This window comes from Varanus komodoensis, unplaced genomic scaffold (genome assembly GCF_004798865.1).
Source record: "Varanus komodoensis strain SLA01 unplaced genomic scaffold, ASM479886v1 scaffold1, whole genome shotgun sequence".
NCBI lineage: Eukaryota > Metazoa > Chordata > Lepidosauria > Squamata > Varanidae > Varanus > Varanus komodoensis.
Window position 1 is genome coordinate 106125995 of NW_025335268.1, and position 21576 is coordinate 106147570.

Genomic DNA, 21576 nt, shown 5'->3' on the forward strand with positions numbered 1-21576 from the left:
AAAACCTTTTTATTTAAGCGGTATTTTAACTGTTAGTATTAACTGATTTTATCTGGCCAGGGCGGCTTATTTTATATCGTATTTTTTGGATTTTTAATGTTTATATTAATTTATTGTTGTAAGCCGCCCCGAGGCTTCGGCGAATGGGGCGGCATAAAAATGTTTTAATAAATAAATAAATAAATAAAATGCATGGTTCTGAGCTGTTCTCGAAGTAATCAGTAGGCATTAGTTCACATGCAAATGTTCACAGGCGTGATATAAATATAACACATCATTAATCCTATGTAGGCTGTTAACTTAACTGAACACCCAGTGAATGCAGTGTGTTTAATTGTTTCTCTTGTTCACTTTCTAGCCAATGAAATCTGCTATGAAAAACTTGGCTGCTTTTCTGATAAACCTCCTTGGTCAGGAATTCCTGGGAGGCAACTCTTTGGTTTACCCAATTCTCCTGAAAATATGAATATTTCTTTCCTTCTTTTCACCAGAGAGACAGGAAATGAGTCACAGGTGAGACTTTTTCATTATCTCTTCAAAAGATATTTGTTATGTTCACATGAAATTAGTGCTCAGCCATGGTTTGTGTTAACTGTGATTGACTGCTTTAGCCATTATTTTGTAGAAGACCAGCCTATAAACTAGGACTATTTTATGTATTTCTCTCCCATCCATTTTGACAGCCTTTGGAGTAGTTGCATGTTCAGGCAGCTTTTGTTGGGTGGCTGTGTCTCAAGACAGATGGCAACTGAAGATGCCTAGTATAGGCCATGATTCTGGGTTAAGGCATCATGATAAGTAGTTTAAAATAAGCCAGACTCTATAACTAACAGCAAACCATGGCCTCCCTTTGTGAATTCTATCTAGCTAATAAACCATGGTTTGTTCATGGTGATGTTTTTAAACAGAACAAAGCTATATGCATGACACTACAGCCCACTCTGGGTTACTTAACATGGTCAGGTTATGTCGTGCACAGACCACAAGTGTCTGCCATTTTAAATGTGCAAGCTCTATTTAGATATTTTATATCATGTGAATCCAGTGATCATGGGTTATGTAGGGGTTAAACAACCCTCACTTAGGCACTTGCATGTTTTTAGAATCATAGGAGCGTTTTTAAATCTTCGCATAGCCCACATTTGCTGGAATCACATGACACAACCTGCAAACAGAGGTTACATATTCAACCTGACATCTGTGGGTGTTGTGATTCATTTTGGGTTAAGTAAGCCACAATAGATCATAAATGACAAGCCAGATTTTTAAAAAATACACCTTGATTTAGTGTTATGCATGAACCCGGACATTAGCCATATGATTCTCTTTCATATCTATTTCTTCCCATCTCAACTGAGGAAATGTCAATGGCTATTTTAGATAATGGTTCATTAAGCAGAATAACATATATTTATTTCTAAATCATGTTTTGTTAGATGTGGATAACTTCAGATTATAACTGTAAACAATATCAATGACAAATCATTATGCAGATCTGCTTTATTGCAGGTGTGGATCTGAACTAATATTCAATAAATTTCAGAAGATATAAAAACTCTAGTTCAATCATCTACCATGCAATAATATTTGTATTTCAGTATCAAGGGATCCATAAATTGGGCATTTGGTATGTTTAGTCAATAGCCTTTTTCCAGATAATAGCTCTAATTTATTGTATGGGTTCAGGTACATTTATGAAGCAAGCAATAGTAAGACATATATATTGACAAAAGTGGATATTAGAAACATGAAAATTCCAGGGTTGGGAATTCTTGCCAGTTACCTGACCTTGGAAATATATAGACTAAAACAGTGTGAAGTGAGGATTTCAAAATCAAGTGTACATCTAAGAATTAGGGCTTTGTGAGGATGTTGGTAGATAAGTGAGAAATATGTGAATAAATGAGACAGCATGCTTTATTTTGAAGATATTGGAATGTCTAAGAACTTATGTTATGATTCTTTTAAAATTCCAAACAGAAAATATTATATGACAATACAACAACTATTCGAAATTCTCATTTCTCTCCATTGAGGAAAACTCGCTTTGTTATCCATGGATATACCAGCACTGGAAAATATGGCTGGGTTGTGGAGCTGTGTTTGGTATGAAATTTTTATTGGCAGATTTCCCCCTCCTTCATTTTTAGACATGAAAAAAAATATTTATTTAAGGCTTTTATAGAACATTCATCTACTGGCATCTCAGGATTGTTTAACAACAAAGCGGCAGATAAAATAGAGCACAGCATCCAATAGTTCAATATTATAAAAACCACATTAAAACAGATTAAACATTAAAATACTGGAAAAATAAAAAGTGCCAAAAGCCTGGTTCCAAAAAGAAAAAGAAAAAAGAAAAAAATGGGTGGAAATTACATGCACACAGGTTTGCAGTAATGCTCCTGAGTCAGTTGTGGGGGTTTGCGTTTTCATTTCCATGAGTGATAGAGGCACATGGTGCACCTTGTGTGTGACGTACTTGGCCAGAGTATTGCAGGAGGGCAGGCCCAACCTTCACATTGACTTTTGGAACCCTTGAATTGCACCGACTATCTCTGGAAGAGGCTCAGGTATCTTTGATTGTCCTAATAACTGCTAACATGCTTATTTTGTACACGGCATGTGCACTACAGCTACTGGTGAATGTGGAAAACATCAACTGTATTGCTGTAGATTGGGAAGACGGAGCGAAATGCACGTATTTTTCTGCTGCCAGCAACACCCGTGTTCTGGGGGCTGTAATAGCTTATCTGATCAATACTTTCACGGTAAGGATGAAATTAATTGTTTATTAAGTTTCATAGCTGGGTACTATGCCTAAGCAGCAACATATTTTCATATATATGTGATTGGTATTTAAGCTAAATTAAAAGTACATGCAAATACTATGCATGGGGGTGGGGGCAATACAGAAAACCAAATGTTCAGTTACATCTCTTTGCAGTAGCAATTTATGGCCCGTTCAGCATTCTCACATGGCTTAATGTGCCCAATGTGCAACACAGGGACATCAATTCTCAAAGGAACTAGCAAGACTTCACCCATGCTGTATCTTTTTATGCTATCAGTTTGTTCCCCAGTATTTTGTACATAGCATTTTATGGAACTGTCAGCGTGCCGTACATGCCCTACTTATGTATTCCAACCCAACAGTCCCCTGAGAAGCACAGAATCTTTTGCAAAGTCTAATGTGCATTTGCCTTATGCATGTATAATGCAAATAGATATGTGTGCATATCTCTATTTCCCCTCACAACCAGAGAAAACTCAACAATACTCTCAGAATATAAAACATTCTTTTATTACAAGTAGGATAGAATGGACAGAGAGAAGTAAAAATGCAGCTTGTTGGGATCACACTACAAGAGTATAATGCAAGGCAGCATGGCATTACTAACCCTCTCAGTTGCACTCATTAACTCTTAACATAGCAAGAACTTTACATCCTATATGCCCTAGTAAAGAAAACAGTGCACGGAGAAACCCCTGTTCTACTGAAAAGAGAGAACTGAAGGTACATACCATCTTGTAGCTTTAATCAGCAAGGCATGGCTTTGATTCCCATCATCAACATTTTCTACTTTTGACTCCCTAGTTTCTCTTGTATAGAAAGGAGGGGTCCCTTGGATAAGAAAGAAAACTTCCTAAGTGCCATTGCTTCATTTTTATTGTTCGCATTGTATTGTATTCCTTTCTTAGACATTTAATCCCAGGTAGAACTCATTAAACTATTCTTGATTAAGTGTTTTCCTCCAGCCTGCCCTGATTTTGTCTCATCATTTCCTGGACTATTTACCAAAACTGCCTTTCCCTCTTTCTGTGCACCTCGTCTAATCTCATTAATACTGTACAGGAATTCCCTGCCGGAATTCTGTTTACATAATCTGCACCAACTCAGTAGCCACATCTGCGTCCTCAGACATCTCTTCTATAACATCAGCAGTCAGCTTGATTTTCCTTGGCCATCATTTTTAGCAGCCCTCAGAACTGTTTCAGTGCTTGCTTCTGTTTCTTATGGCTGGTTTACACACCAAACCATACCAAAGCGGGATGGTTACACCACCAAAAGCATCACTCCATCACCCTTACAGAGGTATAATACCAAGGGTACATCATCTTACAGAATATAAGCAATAGCCAAAGAGACTCCACTTGGAGTATGGCTGGCATACAAATGCATAAATAAATAAATAAATAAATAATGGAATATAAAAGTCATTAAATACATATATCACACCCATGTCCTTTCTCAATATTGTTTTCAGGCACCTGAATTTTGGTTCATGTTTGTGTTAATCATCAAAATAATTTAAGAAAGGGTCAGCTGAAAGGAGGACAGCAAAGAAACTAGTTCATATCTTGTAGGTAGGCGTATTGCAAAAACACAAAAGAACAGGAAAGACTAAATCAATCCTAGTCAAAGGAAGGCAGTTGCACAGACATGGAACAACAGACTGTTCTGTTTAAGCCTTGGGCTCAGTGGTGCAATGGTCTGTTCAAATGTGCAGGCACTTGTCAGGACAGTCTCCAAGGAGCATCCAAATATACCAGGAAATCAGTTGCTCCACTAGGAGCAGGACTCTGACAATGGCTCTTAATAGCCAATTCAGGATGAAACCACCCCAACACGTTTTGCATTACAACAGGGAATAGGGTTCTTCTTTGCCAAGCACATATCTTTATGTAGATTTTTCTCCTTTTCTTCAATTACTAGAAAATGTATCTGTACTGCCCATCCAAAATCCACCTCATTGGCCATAGTCTTGGTGCCCATACTGCTGGAGAAGCAGGGAGACGACTTCGAGGCACTGGCATAAGGTTTCTGGGCATCGACAGAATAACTGGTATGTCATCTAGTGAAACTGTATTATGCTTTTTGGTAGAAAGATAGGAAGAATGGACTGGAGTGAAACAACTGAGTGAGGAAGAACTCACCTGGATTAGAATTAAACTAAACTCTTTTTGGTGGAACAGTTAGTTCATATTGGCTTTTCTGTGATGCTAGGAAACACTGGCATTTAGGAGTTATTGCAAAGAACTCATAATCGTACTGTCCTTCCCTTTTATGCCTGGAAGGTATTGCATTGATTCATAGCAGCATGCCTGACTGAAAAAGCCATAGCACGGCACCTTCTTATTTTAGTGCCAGCCTTGCTGGAAGCTGGCAGAAGCAGGGGAGAGTTCAGGAGGAGAGTAAGGAAGAATGAGCAGCTGTATAAGCGTCATGCAATGGCGACATCTTTGCCTTTACTCTTTAACTTGCTATGCCTGTACTCTTTAACCCATAAAAGCCCGGGGTGGACATAACATTCTTAACCATGGTTCATAAATCCAGGAGAGACTTGTACACTCTCCCATTTTCCATTTCTCAGGCAACTTATTCTCAAGCTTACTTGGGTTGTTTTAGCTGTGGTGTAGCTATGACTGTCTCATCACAATGGTCAACCCAACATAAACCAAGGTTACACACTTAGATCTTGTTAATGTTACATTCAACCATAGTTAGTGCTAATGTAGATATGCTTCTACATCATAATTAAAGAAAATCATAGAGAGGAAAGAAGAATTTGGGTGTAAGAGGGGAGGACTGAGCTGCAACCCACCCTTATGTTACATTTGTGTTGACTCACAGCCTCTCATTAAGTTTAGAATTACATATAGTTTCCTCCTTGGGGATGCAGGTGGCACAGTGGTTTAAACCGCTGTGCTGCTGGGCTGGTTGATCGAAAGGTCGCCAGTTCGAATCTGCACAACGGGGTGAGTTCCTGTTGCTCCATCTCAGTTCCTGCCAACCTTGCAGTTCGAAAGCATGAAAATGCAAGTAGATAAAAAGGTACCACTTCGGTGGGCAGGTAACAGCGTGCCGTACAGTTCGATGTTTAGTCATGCCAGCCACATGACCACAGAGACTGTCTGCAGACAAACGTCAAGGGGAAACCTATATTTATTTATTTATTTATTTATTTATTTATTTATTTATTTATTTTCTGATTTATATCCTGCCTTTTTCCTACAAAGGGCTCAAGGCAGCTTACATCATTCTCCTCCTCCAACTTATCCCCACAACAACAACCCTGTGAGGTGGGTTGGGCTGAGAGTCTGTGACTGGCCCAAAGTCACCCAGTTGGCTCCATGGCAGAATGGGGACTCGAACCCAGATCATCTGAGTCCCAGTTCCATGCTCTTAACCACTACACCACACTTTACCTTTACCTTTATAGTTTCCTCCTTACTGCCTGTGTCATATCTAATCAAACACATTTCTTACCATCCAAGTTTTTCTTTCTTCTTTCCATTTCATACCTTCTTAATATATCTTCAGATAGATGGAATTTGTCAAACGTGCAATATACTAAATGACTGTTATGCTATAGTATTGTTTTACCAATACCTTCTATCTATAGATATTTATAATAGTATAACCCATCACTTTGAGAGAGACATTGGATTTTCAGGGATGAGAGAAGGGCCAGGTCTCCCAGTTCTTAATGGATGGTTTTATGTCTGTTTAGGTTTGGACCCTGCTGCATTTGGTTTTGAAGGTTTCCCTGATATGGTCAGGCTGGATCCTTCTGATGCTAGATTTGTGGATGTCATACATACTAATGCTGGCCGGTTTCCCAATATCGGTAATAACCAAACTTTCATGGACTTTGTGGTGCAAGTATAAAAAACTGACCAACTCATTTAGTGCACCACCAATCTATTTCAGGATTTGGGTTCCTTAATGCCACAGGTGATCTCGACTTTTACCCCAATGGTGGAAAGATAATGGTTGGATGTGATAATTCAGATACACCACCAATAGAACGTGACTCTGAAGACGTTTTTAAAGGTAACCCTCTCTACATCATCTATAGCAGCCTTCCCCAACCTAGTGTCCTCTACATGTGTGATCATCAAGTCCCATCACTCCTAGCTAGCATAGTCATTTCAGTGCACTGTCTGTTCATATAGCAACTCCAAATCAGAAAGAGGATCTCTCAGTCTTACTGTCCTAACAGCATTGTGTAGCTGTAAGTATGGAGGTAACTATTCAAGTCCTTGAACTATAGGTTTTCCTAAGAATTACCCAGAGTTATCCGTCTGTCCGTCCATCAGTCTGTCCGTCCTTCCTTCCTTCCTTCCTTCCTCTCACTCCCCCACACTTTTTCTCTCCTCCCTCCCTTCTTTCATTGGGTTTATTTAAGGAACATATGCATGCACACACAAAAATCACCATCATCTGAACTGTGGGATGAATGCAATTAGAAGAAAGCAACCAGTTCTAATACCCTCTACCCTTCACCTTCTTTTCTTACCCTAGTGATTTAATGGGCACCCCACCAGCTCCCATTCCTATTTATGCTACATTCTTCCCCCTTCCCATCTCCACTGTAATGTAGCCCACAATATGGAAGCTCCAAAAGGGAACCCTCATCATTGCATTACCTGGGCTATCTTGAAAGCAGATCCACTGGAATCTACAATGTTGGGTGGTCTTGGCTTTTGACTAGCAAGAGCTCTTGACTTGTCTTTGATCTAATGCTTGCAATGACTAAAGCACATCTGCCCCCACCCCAGCAGTACAGTCCCATGAATGTTTACTCACAATATTATGAATAAAGGCTGATGGAGTTAAAAATCTTCAGAGGCTTAAACAACTTTAAGACTCTCTACTCCTTCCAGCTCCAGGTATTTACCCATCATTTTAATAATTAAATTAATCATTTTAATTAAAAATAATATATTTTACATAGTCGCATTTTCTTTTTCTTCTTTCTTTTTCTTTCTTTCTCTCTTTCTTTTAGTTTTGAATTGTTGTTATTATTGAATGGTGTGATTGTATTTTATATTAGTTAAATTTTTTCATAAGCCATCCTGAGGCTTGTGCAAAGTATGGGGTAAAAATGCTTTAAATAAATAACATAAATAAATAAACTTTTTTCTTTGGCAGAGGCTCGTGCTGGGGGAAACTGCCACCACTCACGAAGTCATGAGTACTACAGGTATAGCATTCTCTACCCAGATGGCTTCATTGCTTATCCATGTGAATCATATGAATCCTTTCAAGAGGTAAGACTCGGCCTGGTTAAATTCTATCAACTTAGCTGAATTTATCTGTCTGAGGCCTGTGCTGTATTGGCAACATGTTATGTATTCACTTGCTTCACCACTATAAAACTGAAATCCTTAGAATCTTAGTGGAGTTCAGGGTGCCCATGGAACAAGTCCACATTTCTATGGCTAATGTAAATTATATTGCATTAGTGGACCTTACTATAATGCAACGCCAATAGTGCGTGCTCATAGATCAAGTTTTCCAGTGGTTCCATTGTTCCAGCAAGTTCTATCACTGTTGGATTAGAAGGCTTTCATGCTGGTGCCATCTCATGCACTTTAGTGGCAGTGTCACACTGGATACTGCCACTAGGGCTCCAATATGTGAGATAATTAGAACCTTTGAATATGTGCTGGATGTATTTCCAACAGCACAGAGCAGCCACCACCCAATGCCAGTTCCAGCAATTTGTGGGGATCATTTGGCAAGATCTCCTCAATAGTTTCTTTTCCTTATCCTGCAATGGACTTTCTTTTAATCTTGACTCTTTTAACAGTCCTGTCCGGAAAGAAAAGACAAATGACTGGACAGCAGTAGTAGCTGCCATTTCTTCAGCTCACTTTCATTTCTTTCTGGGAGAAGTAGAAAAGGCTGGATTTATATAAAGTCATGGTGACTTTTTTTCCTGCCCACATGAACTGGCCATGTGCCACATGACTTGACTAATTATCCCTGTGTTGCATGGGTAGCTGCTCCAACCATGGAGAAGTGTGTGCTGGTGGCCAGCTTCTAAACCACTCAGAAGCCATGGTTTGTTAGGATCAGGAGATGGCTTGAAGCCACCCCCTGCCATGCTTCTTGCAAGGTTTGGACAACTGAACAACAATGAAGGCTATTAGGTAAACTTTGTGGTCCATTCCCAGCTTCCCCAAGAATGGAAGAAAGATGCCACCATGACTCCTTTTCCCTGGTGATCACAAGAACCCATCTGGAGTGGGTGAACTGGTGCCAATGGCAAGTAAGGAAGCAACAAAACCAAGGCCCTGGTGGGCAGAACTGGGGTTCCTGTTGGTGGAGCCTTGGTAGACTTCCAAATGTGTGACTCCTGATGCTGGACCAGCCATCACCAGTCGCCAAGGACTAATCAAGGAATAGGACCAAAGACACTCAGGACAGCAAGTGAATATTAAGCAGGCATCCCTAAATTTTGACGTTAAACATTGGGCTTAACCATTCACTGGGGTGAAAAAAGAGAGCACTAATCATGGTGTCTTCTGCTGAGATGGAATAGCAGCAACTAATTTTTGAACCTGCATCATATGTTAGAATGCAAACAAATGAATGCCTGCCCTTTGACCAATGCATCAATTTTCTCCCAGGGAAATTGCTTTCCATGCCCCAGAGAAGGCTGCCCAGTGATGGGTCACTATGCTGATCGGTTCCGTACTAAGCTGAGGAAGAATAATTCCACCTACTATTTAAACACAGGACCTAAGGAACCATTTACCAGTGAGTGCACAAACAAAAATAACTGTGATACCAATGAATATGGTTGGAACTGCAGGGAAATCTTTTCAGCAAACTCAGAATCTCTTCTGAAAATCAAAGCTGCACAGGTAGTCGTGTCTCTACCATCATTTTCCATCTGGTGGTGGGGAATGGGGATTCCCATATAGAATGGGCTGCTTGGCTAGCACTGTCAGCCAGTGCTGACAGCACCAGATCCAGATAGTTTGGGCTGGACAGATTTAGGCACACAATTCAACTGAGTTGGCTGAAATTGATTTCCCCAGCTCCTTCTCCCCACAGCAATTTCTCAAGCCCCTTTGAAATGCCACACAGAACTATATAGGACATTTTTTTGTGTACGTGATTCTTTGCAGGTCTGTAGCTAGCCTAAAAGCTTGGAGGAAGGGGCCCCGAAAGTTAATAGAACAATTCATTTTGTTTGCAGCTATTTGAATTACTTTTTGAGTGTATGAGTCTGTGTGTGTTTGTAAAAAGAATTTAGACAGCAGAGAAAATTTAGGAGGGCCAATCCTATTACAGTCCTCATAGCTCCCAGGTGATGTTTTCCACCTCAAGGGTCAATCCCATTTTTTGCTATCATTTTAGGATTTACTTGCTTTTTTTTTTTTTTTCCTAAGAAAGGAATTATGGTATTTCCATGGACCGTGGTGTGAAATTCTGGCATATTTCTGCAAGTCCACCAAACTACAGCACTACCACTTTGCAAAAGGTCAAAGGTGTAAAATTATTAAAGACTGACAAGCAGCAATCACAACATGTTTTTCATTCACCTCTTCCCAGATTTCTTAAGCCTCTTTCAGGTTCCAGTAGAATGCCACTGCTCTCCATGCGTGCAAGCCTGTTTGAGGCACATAAGGTGTGCCTGCGGCTGCACCTGCCACCAGGTATTTTACCCAAATAGCCATGTTTGGCCACCCAGCAAAAGGGCCAGGACTGGAGAACCAATAGGCATCAACATAAGCCCTCAGCCACAGCCTCTTCCCCTCCCTGCTCCCCAGTACATCCCCTTTTTCCTTTCCAGGCCCAGGGGAGACAGCAAGCACAGGTCTTCCAGCTGCAAGGGGAGGTGGTGGTCCAGGGCTAGGCTTTGACTTTCAGACTCCCAGCCCCAAGATGATGGGATGTCAGAAACCATAGGACTGAGCCCTGAAGCTACTAATTTTTAAAAATGTAAAGGTTGGGTTTTATGGCCTTCCTACAGAACTTTTTTTGCACACACATATTTAAAAAACGTTATTGCTTGGTTTGCAGTTCTTGCATTTTTTAACTTTGGCTAACCTCTGGATTCATTGTATATTTATGTAGGTTGGAGGTATAATATATCTGTCAGACTATCTGGAATAGGAACAGTGGAAGGTGAAATATATATCATTTTCCGTAGTAGAGATGGAGACACAAAGGGCTATCAAATTGAGAGGTATGCTTTATTTATGTTATAGTGAAATAACAAGTTTTGCAGAGGAAATGCAAAAGGAACAAAGAAAGGATTAATTTATATGTAACTATAATTATATCCACAGTCCAATGAATAGTTAGCCTATGTCTTTGTTTGTGAATAGCGTAAAGAAGGCAACATATGATTAGCTTACATTATCAGAGTTCAATCATTGCCAGTGACAGTCCAGAGCTACTTGGTGACCTAGTGCCTTGCATTCTCTGAACTTAATGCAATGGCAACCATATTTCCAGGAAGGAAACTCATTTGTCATCTCAGGGGACTAGATATGAATATCTGCTTCCACCACCAAAACAAAAGGGGCAACTTCTAAATCTGGGAGAATCATATGGCTCCAAGTGTATGAGAGAGGAGAAAGGGGAATCAAAAAAGACACCTGTCTGTACACCTGTTCATTAGCACCAAGGCAAGGCCATGAAACGTAGACACCTGGAACTTGGCATGCATATTAAGGACACCCTCAACATGTGTTATTTGTGATTATTTTATTTTCACAATGCACAAATTAATCTGAATGTGTAACATCCTTGGTAACTAGGGGCACATTTCCATAATCAATACAAAGCTTTGGAGTCTATGCAGTTTGTAGCTAGGGGCTCTTAGTGGATAGAAGGACAGAGTTGGTTCACCCCTTCCCCTGCTGTGGGGCAGTCTTGCCTCAGGGGAATGGAATGGGCAGATCCCACTCTCAGCGGGGTCCAGGAATGCTCCATGCCAGGCAGCAGGCCTGGGAATGCCAGTGGGATGTCTACTCTGACAAAGCACAGTGTGTCCAGCTCTTCTAGCTACATGCATTTGTTTGAAGGCTTTGCTGTGCCAAATTAATTGTATCAACCTGTGCAGACCTGGGACTGTTTGATGGTATTCTCGTAAAGTCACCTTTAGAATGAACGCTGGTTCTCCAGTACGAACATTCGTGCAACATAAACCTCCATATAAATCTCATCATGATAAAATAAAGGGAGTAAAACAATAAAAAGTGAAGAGAAATTCTGCAGTAAAATGGCCTGAGCAATCCTAACCGCATGGGGGATGGGGGGGGTTGGGGGAGATGCAACTGATGTTGCTTCCAAAGCTCTGCTTGTTGGCACCAGCCAAGGAAGGAGGACAGATTTCATCCCTCTTCATTCCGGAAGTTGATGGGAAGGAATTAAGTATGCCAGCTGCAGACTGGAATGTCTGAAGGATCATACCCTGGGCACTCCCAGAGGAATAAGCTGCCAAAAGAGAAGAAATGCACCATGAAAAAGAGGAACAAAGCAAAGATCTATTTGCATAAAAAGCATATTAAAATGTATATGTAGCTATATATTACAATTACCTAGATATACAGTACATTTCACAGCTCAGTCTTCTGTCTGGGTGCTATTGATGGGCCACTTCAAGTCCCAGATCTGCCTTCTGCTGAGACTGATACCAATACCAAACAGTCCTCTAGCAGTTCTCTGATCAGAGGACTGTCCTCTGAAAAAGAAGACACCTGGCCATCCTATGAAGGGGTTTTTGGATGCAGAAGATCCAAGACCACTTCCAAGCTGCCCTCACTCTGCTCCTGAATTACCCCTTTTGAAGGCTTACTGTCAGCAGATTTGCATTTATTTCTGCTACTGATCGTTCTGTGGCAGTCACTGAAGGTGTAACTGTGCACCCTGGTTACACAGGAAGAAGATTGTCTGCCCTAACATCTATCTTAAATGCCTCTGGCCAGTGCTCTCTATAACACTGGATGAGAAAGGAGATTTTAAAAAGAGCCAGGTGTATATGATCTAAAGAAACAATCAAAAAGACAATAAGCTGTTAGGCAAGAAGCACATTTTTTTAACAAATTACACTTTTCTACACATTTCTCACTCAATGTCCATTTAATTTGCCATTTTGTGTTAATACTTCATGAAATTGCTTACTACGTTCCTTGTGTCAGCTCAGACATCTCAGTTTTTAGAAGGCACAATAAGATCAAAAGAAGGCATTGCCATATTTTGTACTGCTAACATAAGGTTTGGTCAGTGGCAGCAGCTTAGGGGCAAGTTTAGAAGTGGATGGTCTCTTCATGGTAGTCAGAGCCAAACCCCATCAAGGCTGCACCCACAACCCACACCTATGGCCAAGATTATGCAACCTGTGATTATACAATCAAAATGAGCCTTGCCACTTTGAATTTCTGTTGAGTAATGAATGCAAGATGAGTGTATCTCTTTTTGAGGTGAAACAATGGCAGCTTCTAGGAGCTATATCTTATTATCTTTTTTATTATGAATGAATGACTTTTTATTACCTTCATACTCCACTCTCCAGCCAAAATGCTTGCAGAGTGGCTTATATGGAATTAATAAGACAGTTCCTGCCCACTGGCTTACTATCTAAAAATAAGAGATACAAGATGAAAGGGACATGGAGGGAAGAAGAAAAATGGAAACTCGGGCACAAATTACCCACACTTATAGAAGCATATGTAATTCTATTCTGCCAAGAGCAACAGTCTGGATTGACAATCACTGTTTGGTTTATTTTACTTTGTGTACTTTGGTTTCTTTTATTTTCTCTTACTTTTTTACTTTACACTAACCTTGTGTGTGCTTATGTGTTGGAGATCCTTCATGAGTCCAGTTTAGGGGTTCCAGTTTCTCAAAATGTCCAATAAACTTTTGTTCTGCTCTCATTGGGTCCACATGAAGAATCATGCATAAAGTAGTCTAACTGAACTAAAAGCTATCAGAAGCCATAGCTAATTTTTCCCATTGCTTGCAGTGAATACACTCCAGTTACAATACTTTTCTTCCACGTTAGCTGTAACACCTATTTGCCCCACAAAACTACAATTCCCAGAATGGTTTATCAGCCCATCCCTCTGATGCAGGAACTCTGGGCTCTATGTGAAAGAAAGGTGGTCACTAATGGCACTGGTCCCCAAGATTCTTTGGGGAAATAATGACTAAAGTGGAATAAAAATGTTCTAAATGTGTGGTGTGAAGGCAGGGGAGATGGGAGGTAGTGTTTGGAACAGCAAGGCAAGCTGGCCAGATGTTGCTGAAGAACAGGGGCTGATGATGAGGGAAGGCGTCACAGAAAACACTTGTGCATGCCTGGCAGACCTCTCCAGATAGGTAGTTCCCAGGAACTCTTGGGAACTGTCAAAAAAACCAATTCTTGGGTCTTAACCCATTAAATTCAGGACTCCAACGCAGTGGCAGCTGCCAGCCACAAACCAGCAAAATTAAGTCTCTTGAGTGGCACTGGGGAAGAGAGAGTGACCCTAGCTTCAAGGATCAAGCGATCCCCCTGACCACCCCCCCCAAATGAGTGGGGTGCTCTGACTCACCCTGAGGGCCCCCTCCACTACACCCTTGGTTAGTGGAGAAGAAGGGAATGAAGTTGCTTTGGGGCTGAATCAAGTGTTTCTTTAAACTCAGTAAATAATGGTTTTACAACAAGGAGCCTTTAACTATAGAGAAATGGAATTGAAAGCACTGGGCAGTGTAGTGTAACCAGCCAGTGCAGATTGGGAGGATTATGGACAAGCAGCCTCAAAGTCTCCCTCCACTGTCCCGAGGATCAACGCAGACGTGGCTCTCTGAATGTAGGAAGCAGCTAAGACATTTGTGCTTTTTACTCTAACATTAGCATAGGCCTCCTCCCCAAATTTGGATCATGCCCTTAGTGTATTTATGGCAAGGTAGGGGGCCCTCCCCATGTAGAAGAGGCAGAGAGAAGAGGAATAAGAAAAATGTATAAATGATAGGTGACAATTTGTATTGCCGTGACAGAACCGGCTTCCAGGCTTCCTTTCCTGCCAGATGAATAGAAGCAATAAGGAGGACATATAATAGTACAAAAATGACAAAATGTTCTGTAGTGCTATAAGAACGAACACATTTATTGTGTCATGGACTTTCATAGACCCGTATAGCCTAATTCATCAGATTAATGAAGTGGTCTAAAAAAGCTTGGTAGCAACATATACAACAGAGAACAGGAGAAATAGACTTATATTGTGGGCTTAAAAAAGAGAAACTATGAAATATCTGACCAGAGTTCAAGCATGCAGATGAATATGTCAGTACAGCATCTAGTCAGAGAAGCTGAATAGCAGCCCTTTCAGTCCCAAGGCCCATCTTTGATGGCCAGTATGTGATATGGGACCTACTTTTAACCTCAGAATATATACGCTTGTCTGTTTCTGTGCATCACCCACTCTCATCTTCCATATTTCAAAAGCTGTCCTGAGCAAAAACCAGAACTGCAGAAAGGAAACTGCATTCCGTTTCTCATGCTTAATGCCTCATATAACTTGTAGATAACCAGTATTCATAAACAAGAAGTTGAATCAATCAAATGTTCAGCAAGTTATTACAATGAATACCTTAGATGCTATTGTCATCCCCAGTAGATTTTACAATACCTGGATTCCAGTTTAATCATAATGACATCATCATCATCATAGATTGAGTAGCTGATATTTCACAAGCTATTCTGAAGGTCTCAGCTACTCATCCAGATGAGTTGATTGTATAGACTATAAAAGTGACAATTCTACAGCACAGCTCTTCTACTGATGCACCCTAATTAATTTGATCATTTTCTCATTTACAGTGGAACCCTTAATCAACAACAAATCTACTCAAAGGTCATTGATGTTGCGATTAAGCCTCCAAATGCTACGAGAATTGAGTTTATTTGGCATAAACAGTCATCAACTTCATTTTTGGCTAAAATGAAAGCAAAAAGAGTGAGTCTAATGAGTGGACAGGATGGGCGTGAGTAAGTACAGACATTCTGATTTGGAGCTGTAGAAAGTAAACATCAGTGTTTGCAATAATATATTGCAATTTCATTGAACACTGAGCTTTCCTGTTGCACATGATTGTTGGATTGTATCTCTTGGATGATCTCCAAAGAGCCATAAAAGGAACCTCAGCCTACACAATGGAATAGCTTTCCTATTTATTTATTTATCATTGTTGAATCAAAACAGGCATAAAAACAATAGGTTGGATCCAGATTTGGTGATAACTAAAATGTTACCTAATCACATTTACATTAAATCATTAGTCTCATTAATTTCAATGGCGATATTCCAAGCATGACTAAATCTTAGTCCAACCCAATAGATTACCAGTGTAAAATCAATAGATAATTAAAACCATCTAGCTGCTTCATTGACTCCCAGTTTGTTTCCAGGCCCAATTTCAAGTGCTGGTTTTAGAGCACAACCCTGTGAGTTGTGCTCCTGCATTTGGAGCACTCTACCCAACTTATGCTCTGCTCCTATTCACAAAAGCCAGGCAGACAAAGGAAGACAACATTAGGTCAGCTCCATTCCTTTGTTTAAACTGCAAACAATGCCCTGGAACAGTTTGCACCATGTTCAGAATCTCCAAGGTCACCTTACCCTCCTTTAAAGAAGTGCTACGGAATGCATGATCCTTCAGATGTTGTTGGACTTCAGTCCCCATCAGCTGCAGCCAGCACAGCCAATAGAGTCAGGAACAAACATTCCTTTGTCAGTCACCAAAATAAATGCATAATGAGCATATCTGTACAGTTGCACTTGAAACATCAGGGCCTGACCTCCCGTGAAGAAACATGAGATCTTTGTCTAGGACAGTAGATTTGGAGGGAAAGGGGCCATTCACTGCCAGTTAGACCCAATGTCTTGCGGTGAAGAAGGATCCTTTAGAATGAGGTGTTAGGTAGGCAGATGTTCCAGGAAAACAGCTGGCACTGCTTTCTGGAGTAGCAGACATCATGTCTCAATTTAAGGACTTCTCCCAATGGCTTCAGTCTGAATGATATTTCCTCAGAAAACTGAGGTAGTGTGGGTGAATTGACCTTGGAGACTACCTGTAGCACAGGCTAGATGACCCCTGAGAGCAAGGCACTGAGGAGGGCAACAGCAGAAGTGCTGGGGCAGCATCGTCCCACCTCAGGCAGGAGGCCATCTTGTTCCACTGATGTGGAAAAAAATGTTCCTTCTGAACATTCAGAAAAGAAGATTTAAGGAGGGGAAAGAGTCAGTAACTGGGAAGCAGAACATTTGTTGACATGAGGACTTTTGTCTCCCTTCTCCTAGGTATGTTCTTTGTGGTGATGCATCAGTAACCTATGGAATTGCTGAACTGCTTACACCTTGTTAGCATTAAAAGGAGCCAGAATACATATATGCAAAGTGCAAGATTAAAAAAAAAACTTCCTTCAACTGGCTGCTGAAAAATCCTAATAGTATGAATTGTGACTGTTTAAGGGAAGTCTTATGCAATGTTTTCCTCATTTCAGCACTGGCAAAATCATTGCCTTTCTTTTGAAAGTGAATGATCAATATAAAGTATGCAGTATTGATTTTGATCTGTTTTCTAAACTTGTGGAAGCAGGCCTCAAAATTGCAGGTGGGGATTATGTCAGAACACGATCTCCATGTCAAGAAACAAATTACTATCAAGAAGAAGTGGACACCGGTCCCAGGATATAAGTTAGCCAGAAATGTAGACATTACTGGATCAATGAGAACATAAAGGGGGATGAGGGAAGATATCCATTACTACCTTACACATTTATCTGTGGAGCAAGCTTCTCTGTCTTTGGCTTTTTGAGGGCCATTATTGTAGAGACCCTGTTTGGTCACCCTCTCTCCATGAGGATAGTTTCTCAGCAACACAACAGATGTTCTTGCTCTTCCTCCATTTTTTCATTGTTGCTTGACAAGCAGAGTGCCAGCGAGCAAGCAGGCAGTGGCATTTAATGCCCCTACTTCTCACCAAGATTTCAGGATCTGAGGTAGCTTCAGGGCTGCATCTGTTGGCTGTATACTGGAATAGCAGCCCTGGTTGTTGCAGGAGTACACCCTTGATCTACTGCTGCAGCCAGGGCCCTCATGAGCACTACCTGGGAGCCTTGGAGAAGAGCTATATAAGACCTGGCTCTTCCCTCCAGAAGCTTCTTCAGTAATGAAGGTCTTCTGACTTGCTAGGGTGCTCCTTGCTGCCTGAACTTTTGGACCTTGGCCCAGTCCTAAGGTACCTGCTCCTATTTGTGTTGCCTCACAGTGTTATTCAGTCAGTCAAGCACTCATGCCCTGGACACTGACACAAGGCTTGTTGGGGCCAGAATGAGAAACAGTGAAACAAGCAGATTGCCATGATGAAGAAAGGAGAGAAGTCCAGGGGGCTTCAGCCTGTAGGCACCTGCTGTGCTGTGGTTCCCTCAAGGAGATGCCTGATGACACTTGTCTTTCATGTTGGCTGTGCATGCCACATATGGCTCTTAGATGGTGAGCTCAAATGTAGCCACCTTGCCCTGGTGAAGTCTAGTATCAAGTTTTCATCGGGGCTGTATGTGATTCCCTTCCAGGACTTCCTCCTAATTTTCTGGTTAATCTTCACACAATCTTCTCACTTTCAATTACCAGTTAATCTGACTTCATTTGCTCTGGGACTTGCTTTTCCCTTCACCAGATTATGTTCTGCCTACCTGAGTCTAATTATGGTACTCAATGAACTTTGATGAATGGAGGAAGGAATATGTCTATTCTTTGACCACTGATTGAATTCAAGATGTCCAAGTGGAGAAAGGAAGATCTGAGTGTGTGTGTGTGTGTGTATATATATATGGGTGAAAAGAAAGTGTTGCTCACACATATACCTTCTCAGATGAAACCTAATAACCATTGGGTTGAGAACTGGCATCTAAACATTTTTGGAGATAAACAAAGAAATGCCCGCAAAAACCATAATAAAGGAATTGCAACTACCAAGTAAAACTCTTTTTGCTTCTATAGTTGCATGTGAACGTTTTTTCTGAATCTCAACTTTTGAACCTCGAAAGTACTGTGATTATCTGCAGAATTCCTTTGAAGCCAATGTTAGGTCAGGGTATTGAACATGTCACTCCCTAGATGCTGTTGGGCTGCAACTCCGATTAGCCCAGTTGGCATAACCAATGTTGAGGGATTATGAGAACTGCAGTCCAACAGTATCTGGAGGCCCACACATTCCCATCCATTGGTTTCCTTCCCATTTTTAAAGCCCTGTGGGTCTTCTGAAAGTGAGATGAGATGGTGGCATGAGTTAGAAGGGTATCCATTTATTTGATCTCCTTTTCTAGTATTTGAGCAACTTGGAAACAATTCAGATTTTGGACTGCTTCCTCCAGATTTTTTAAAAGAAGCGTTTTTTAAAAGGTTGCATGGGTTCACATGCACACTGCTGACTTGACATTTCAATGTAGAGGTCAAGAGTAGTGAGAGTGTAGAGAGAAAGAAAAGCAGATAAGTTGATCCTGAATACAGCAAAATGTTAAAATATGTTAATTTTTAACTTGCTTCCACCATTTGTCAGCGCTTGCTAAATGCACATAGATTTCAGAAATGTTAAATGCCATTCTATGCACAGAGGTCCAGATCTTCTCTAACTAGTGATCTTTCTCTTTTCCATGCAAAGGTGCACAGTTTGGCTGGCTTGTAGCTCTCCCGAACCATTTCTCTATCATTACATGGTTTTAACATGTCATCCATGGGCTTGTCATGAAGCACAGAGCATATAATGCAAATAAACTGGGCTAAAAAGTTAGGGGAATGAAGACAATAAACTCAGGGTTTTGCAATTCAAGGAATGTTATCTATGCTTCAGTGTAGACATAAAAGTAACAGGCTTCAAATTCAATATGGACAAGTACATGCTTGCGGGTGGGAAATAGGAAGGATGCTAAGGAGCAAGAATGCTGATCTGTCCATCACTTGAACGTTAACTGCCTAATGAAAAGAATGCATTGCTGAAAAGCTTGTCTTACTGCTTCTCATGCTACATATTTTTTACTGACTACTCAAGAATGTGGGTGGCCATGTTACCCTGATGAAATAGGAAGCATTTGTTGCTATGTACCTTAAGTTTTATGTGCATGCTATATAAAGGCAAAGCATTCTCTTGACTGTCTGGGCCCACTACACCAGTTGAAGTTCAGCTTTCCTATATCTGTTCGTACTTTTACTAAAGGTGCTTCTAGTAAAGATCTTACTCAAAGCCCAAGCTGAAGCTTTGTTTCTACCAAAATTTGGTGCTGTGACTGGAATCACTATGTTCCATCAGAGGCTGAACCAAAACCAGCTGAAACTCCGGAGCCTATGCAAACAGGTAAGTGACCTTTTGAAGTCTCTGTTAGGGCTGTTAGCACAGGATTGCCTATAGTTTCTGGCTCACCGCTGGTTTGGACTCATGCCATATGACCCTTCTGCTGCTACACCTGCTAAACTCAGGTATGAAATGGGGTAGAACCAAGTGAGGGGGATGTGGCCTTCAGGAGAATCCCAGCAGGTTGGATTCGGACCCCTGGTAGGCTGTGTTTGACCCACTGATTTGAAATTCAAAAATCCTTGTTCGGAGTAGTACCAAGGTAGGGGAAATGGAGTGTTGGATAATACGTATCACCCTCTGAGAGTCAGGATTGGCTGCAGCCCTCTACTGAGCAAGGTAGTGGCAAGTTGGGGTTTCTTGCTATGCAATATGTGAGAGAACCTGCTTCAGGGACAGATGTACCACTTTTGAGCAAACCTAATCAACAAGGTCATTTTCATGCTCCAGACCTCTGAGGGTTTTGTGCACTTGCTGAGCAACAGATGGAACAATGCCCTGAATGCAGATGCCACAGACACAAGGGGGGGGGGGGGAATGCACACAGTTGGATTGTTTTCATGCCACCTCTTACATAATTTGGCAGTTCATAGTTGTGTGCACAGGTGAAGTCCTTTTAGTCCTTCACACGCCTTATGACTGGGAGATACCAAAGCCTGCAGTGCAAAACATTTCAACAATATTAATTATGAGGCTGTAATGAGGTATGATTCTCTATATGTCTACCCAGAAAGGAGTCTTACTGAATTCAACAGAGCTTGCTGACAGGGCATAGGATCACATTCTGAAGTATCTATTGAAATACTATTATATAGTATCTTTAAGTTTTGTGAACTGCCCATACTGGTTTGGCTATTGGGTAGAACAGAAATGCAATAAAAATACAATATTAAGAGATCAACTGAAAAACATATAATCTATGCATTTTAAAAGGTTGTTTCATCTTTCTTACATTCATGTAAACATACAGGGTGGATCCAGATTTAGGATCCACAAGCAACTGGACTGGCAGAAATGGGCTTCTCTGTCCCTTTCTCCCTATGGCAGATCCTCCAGCTCTTGAAAAAGCAACACAATGGTCAGGGGGACCCTAATGAATGGAAGTATGTGAGACAGAGAGGGAAACCCTGAAAATCAGACAGAGATGCCATCCTTCTATCTATGGGAGGCAGATCCTGGATCAAATCTACACACATCTAATATTAGTTTCCGTAGGTGGTGGTCTTACTAATTGCCAGCTCCATTCTTGATTTGTTGACCACAGAATGCAAGGCAAGGAATTTAATTGCCTTTAAAATAATCACAGATGGAAAAAGAGTTTTCAAGTTGATATCAGTTTCTAGCTAAGTAAGATCTTTACAGACAATAATGTCTGCTCACTCAGTTTCCATTTTGTAGGCAATATGCTAATAGTGCTTTGTGTATTT

The 21576-nt window shown here is 40.9% G+C and overlaps 1 protein-coding gene across 1 annotated transcript; it reads left to right on the forward strand.

Moving 5' to 3' along the window:
- Positions 1 to 462: 462 nt before the first annotated feature.
- Positions 463 to 17496, forward strand: LOC123024114 (pancreatic lipase-related protein 2-like). Its single transcript, XM_044431487.1, has 11 exons — positions 463 to 513; positions 1981 to 2106; positions 2637 to 2771; positions 4718 to 4847; positions 6516 to 6632; positions 6716 to 6838; positions 7940 to 8058; positions 9424 to 9553; positions 10880 to 10991; positions 15621 to 15788; positions 17304 to 17496. Exons 1-11 carry the CDS (start codon positions 463 to 465, stop codon positions 17494 to 17496), a joined length of 1404 nt encoding a protein of 467 aa, XP_044287422.1.
- Positions 17497 to 21576: the final 4080 nt, after the last annotated feature.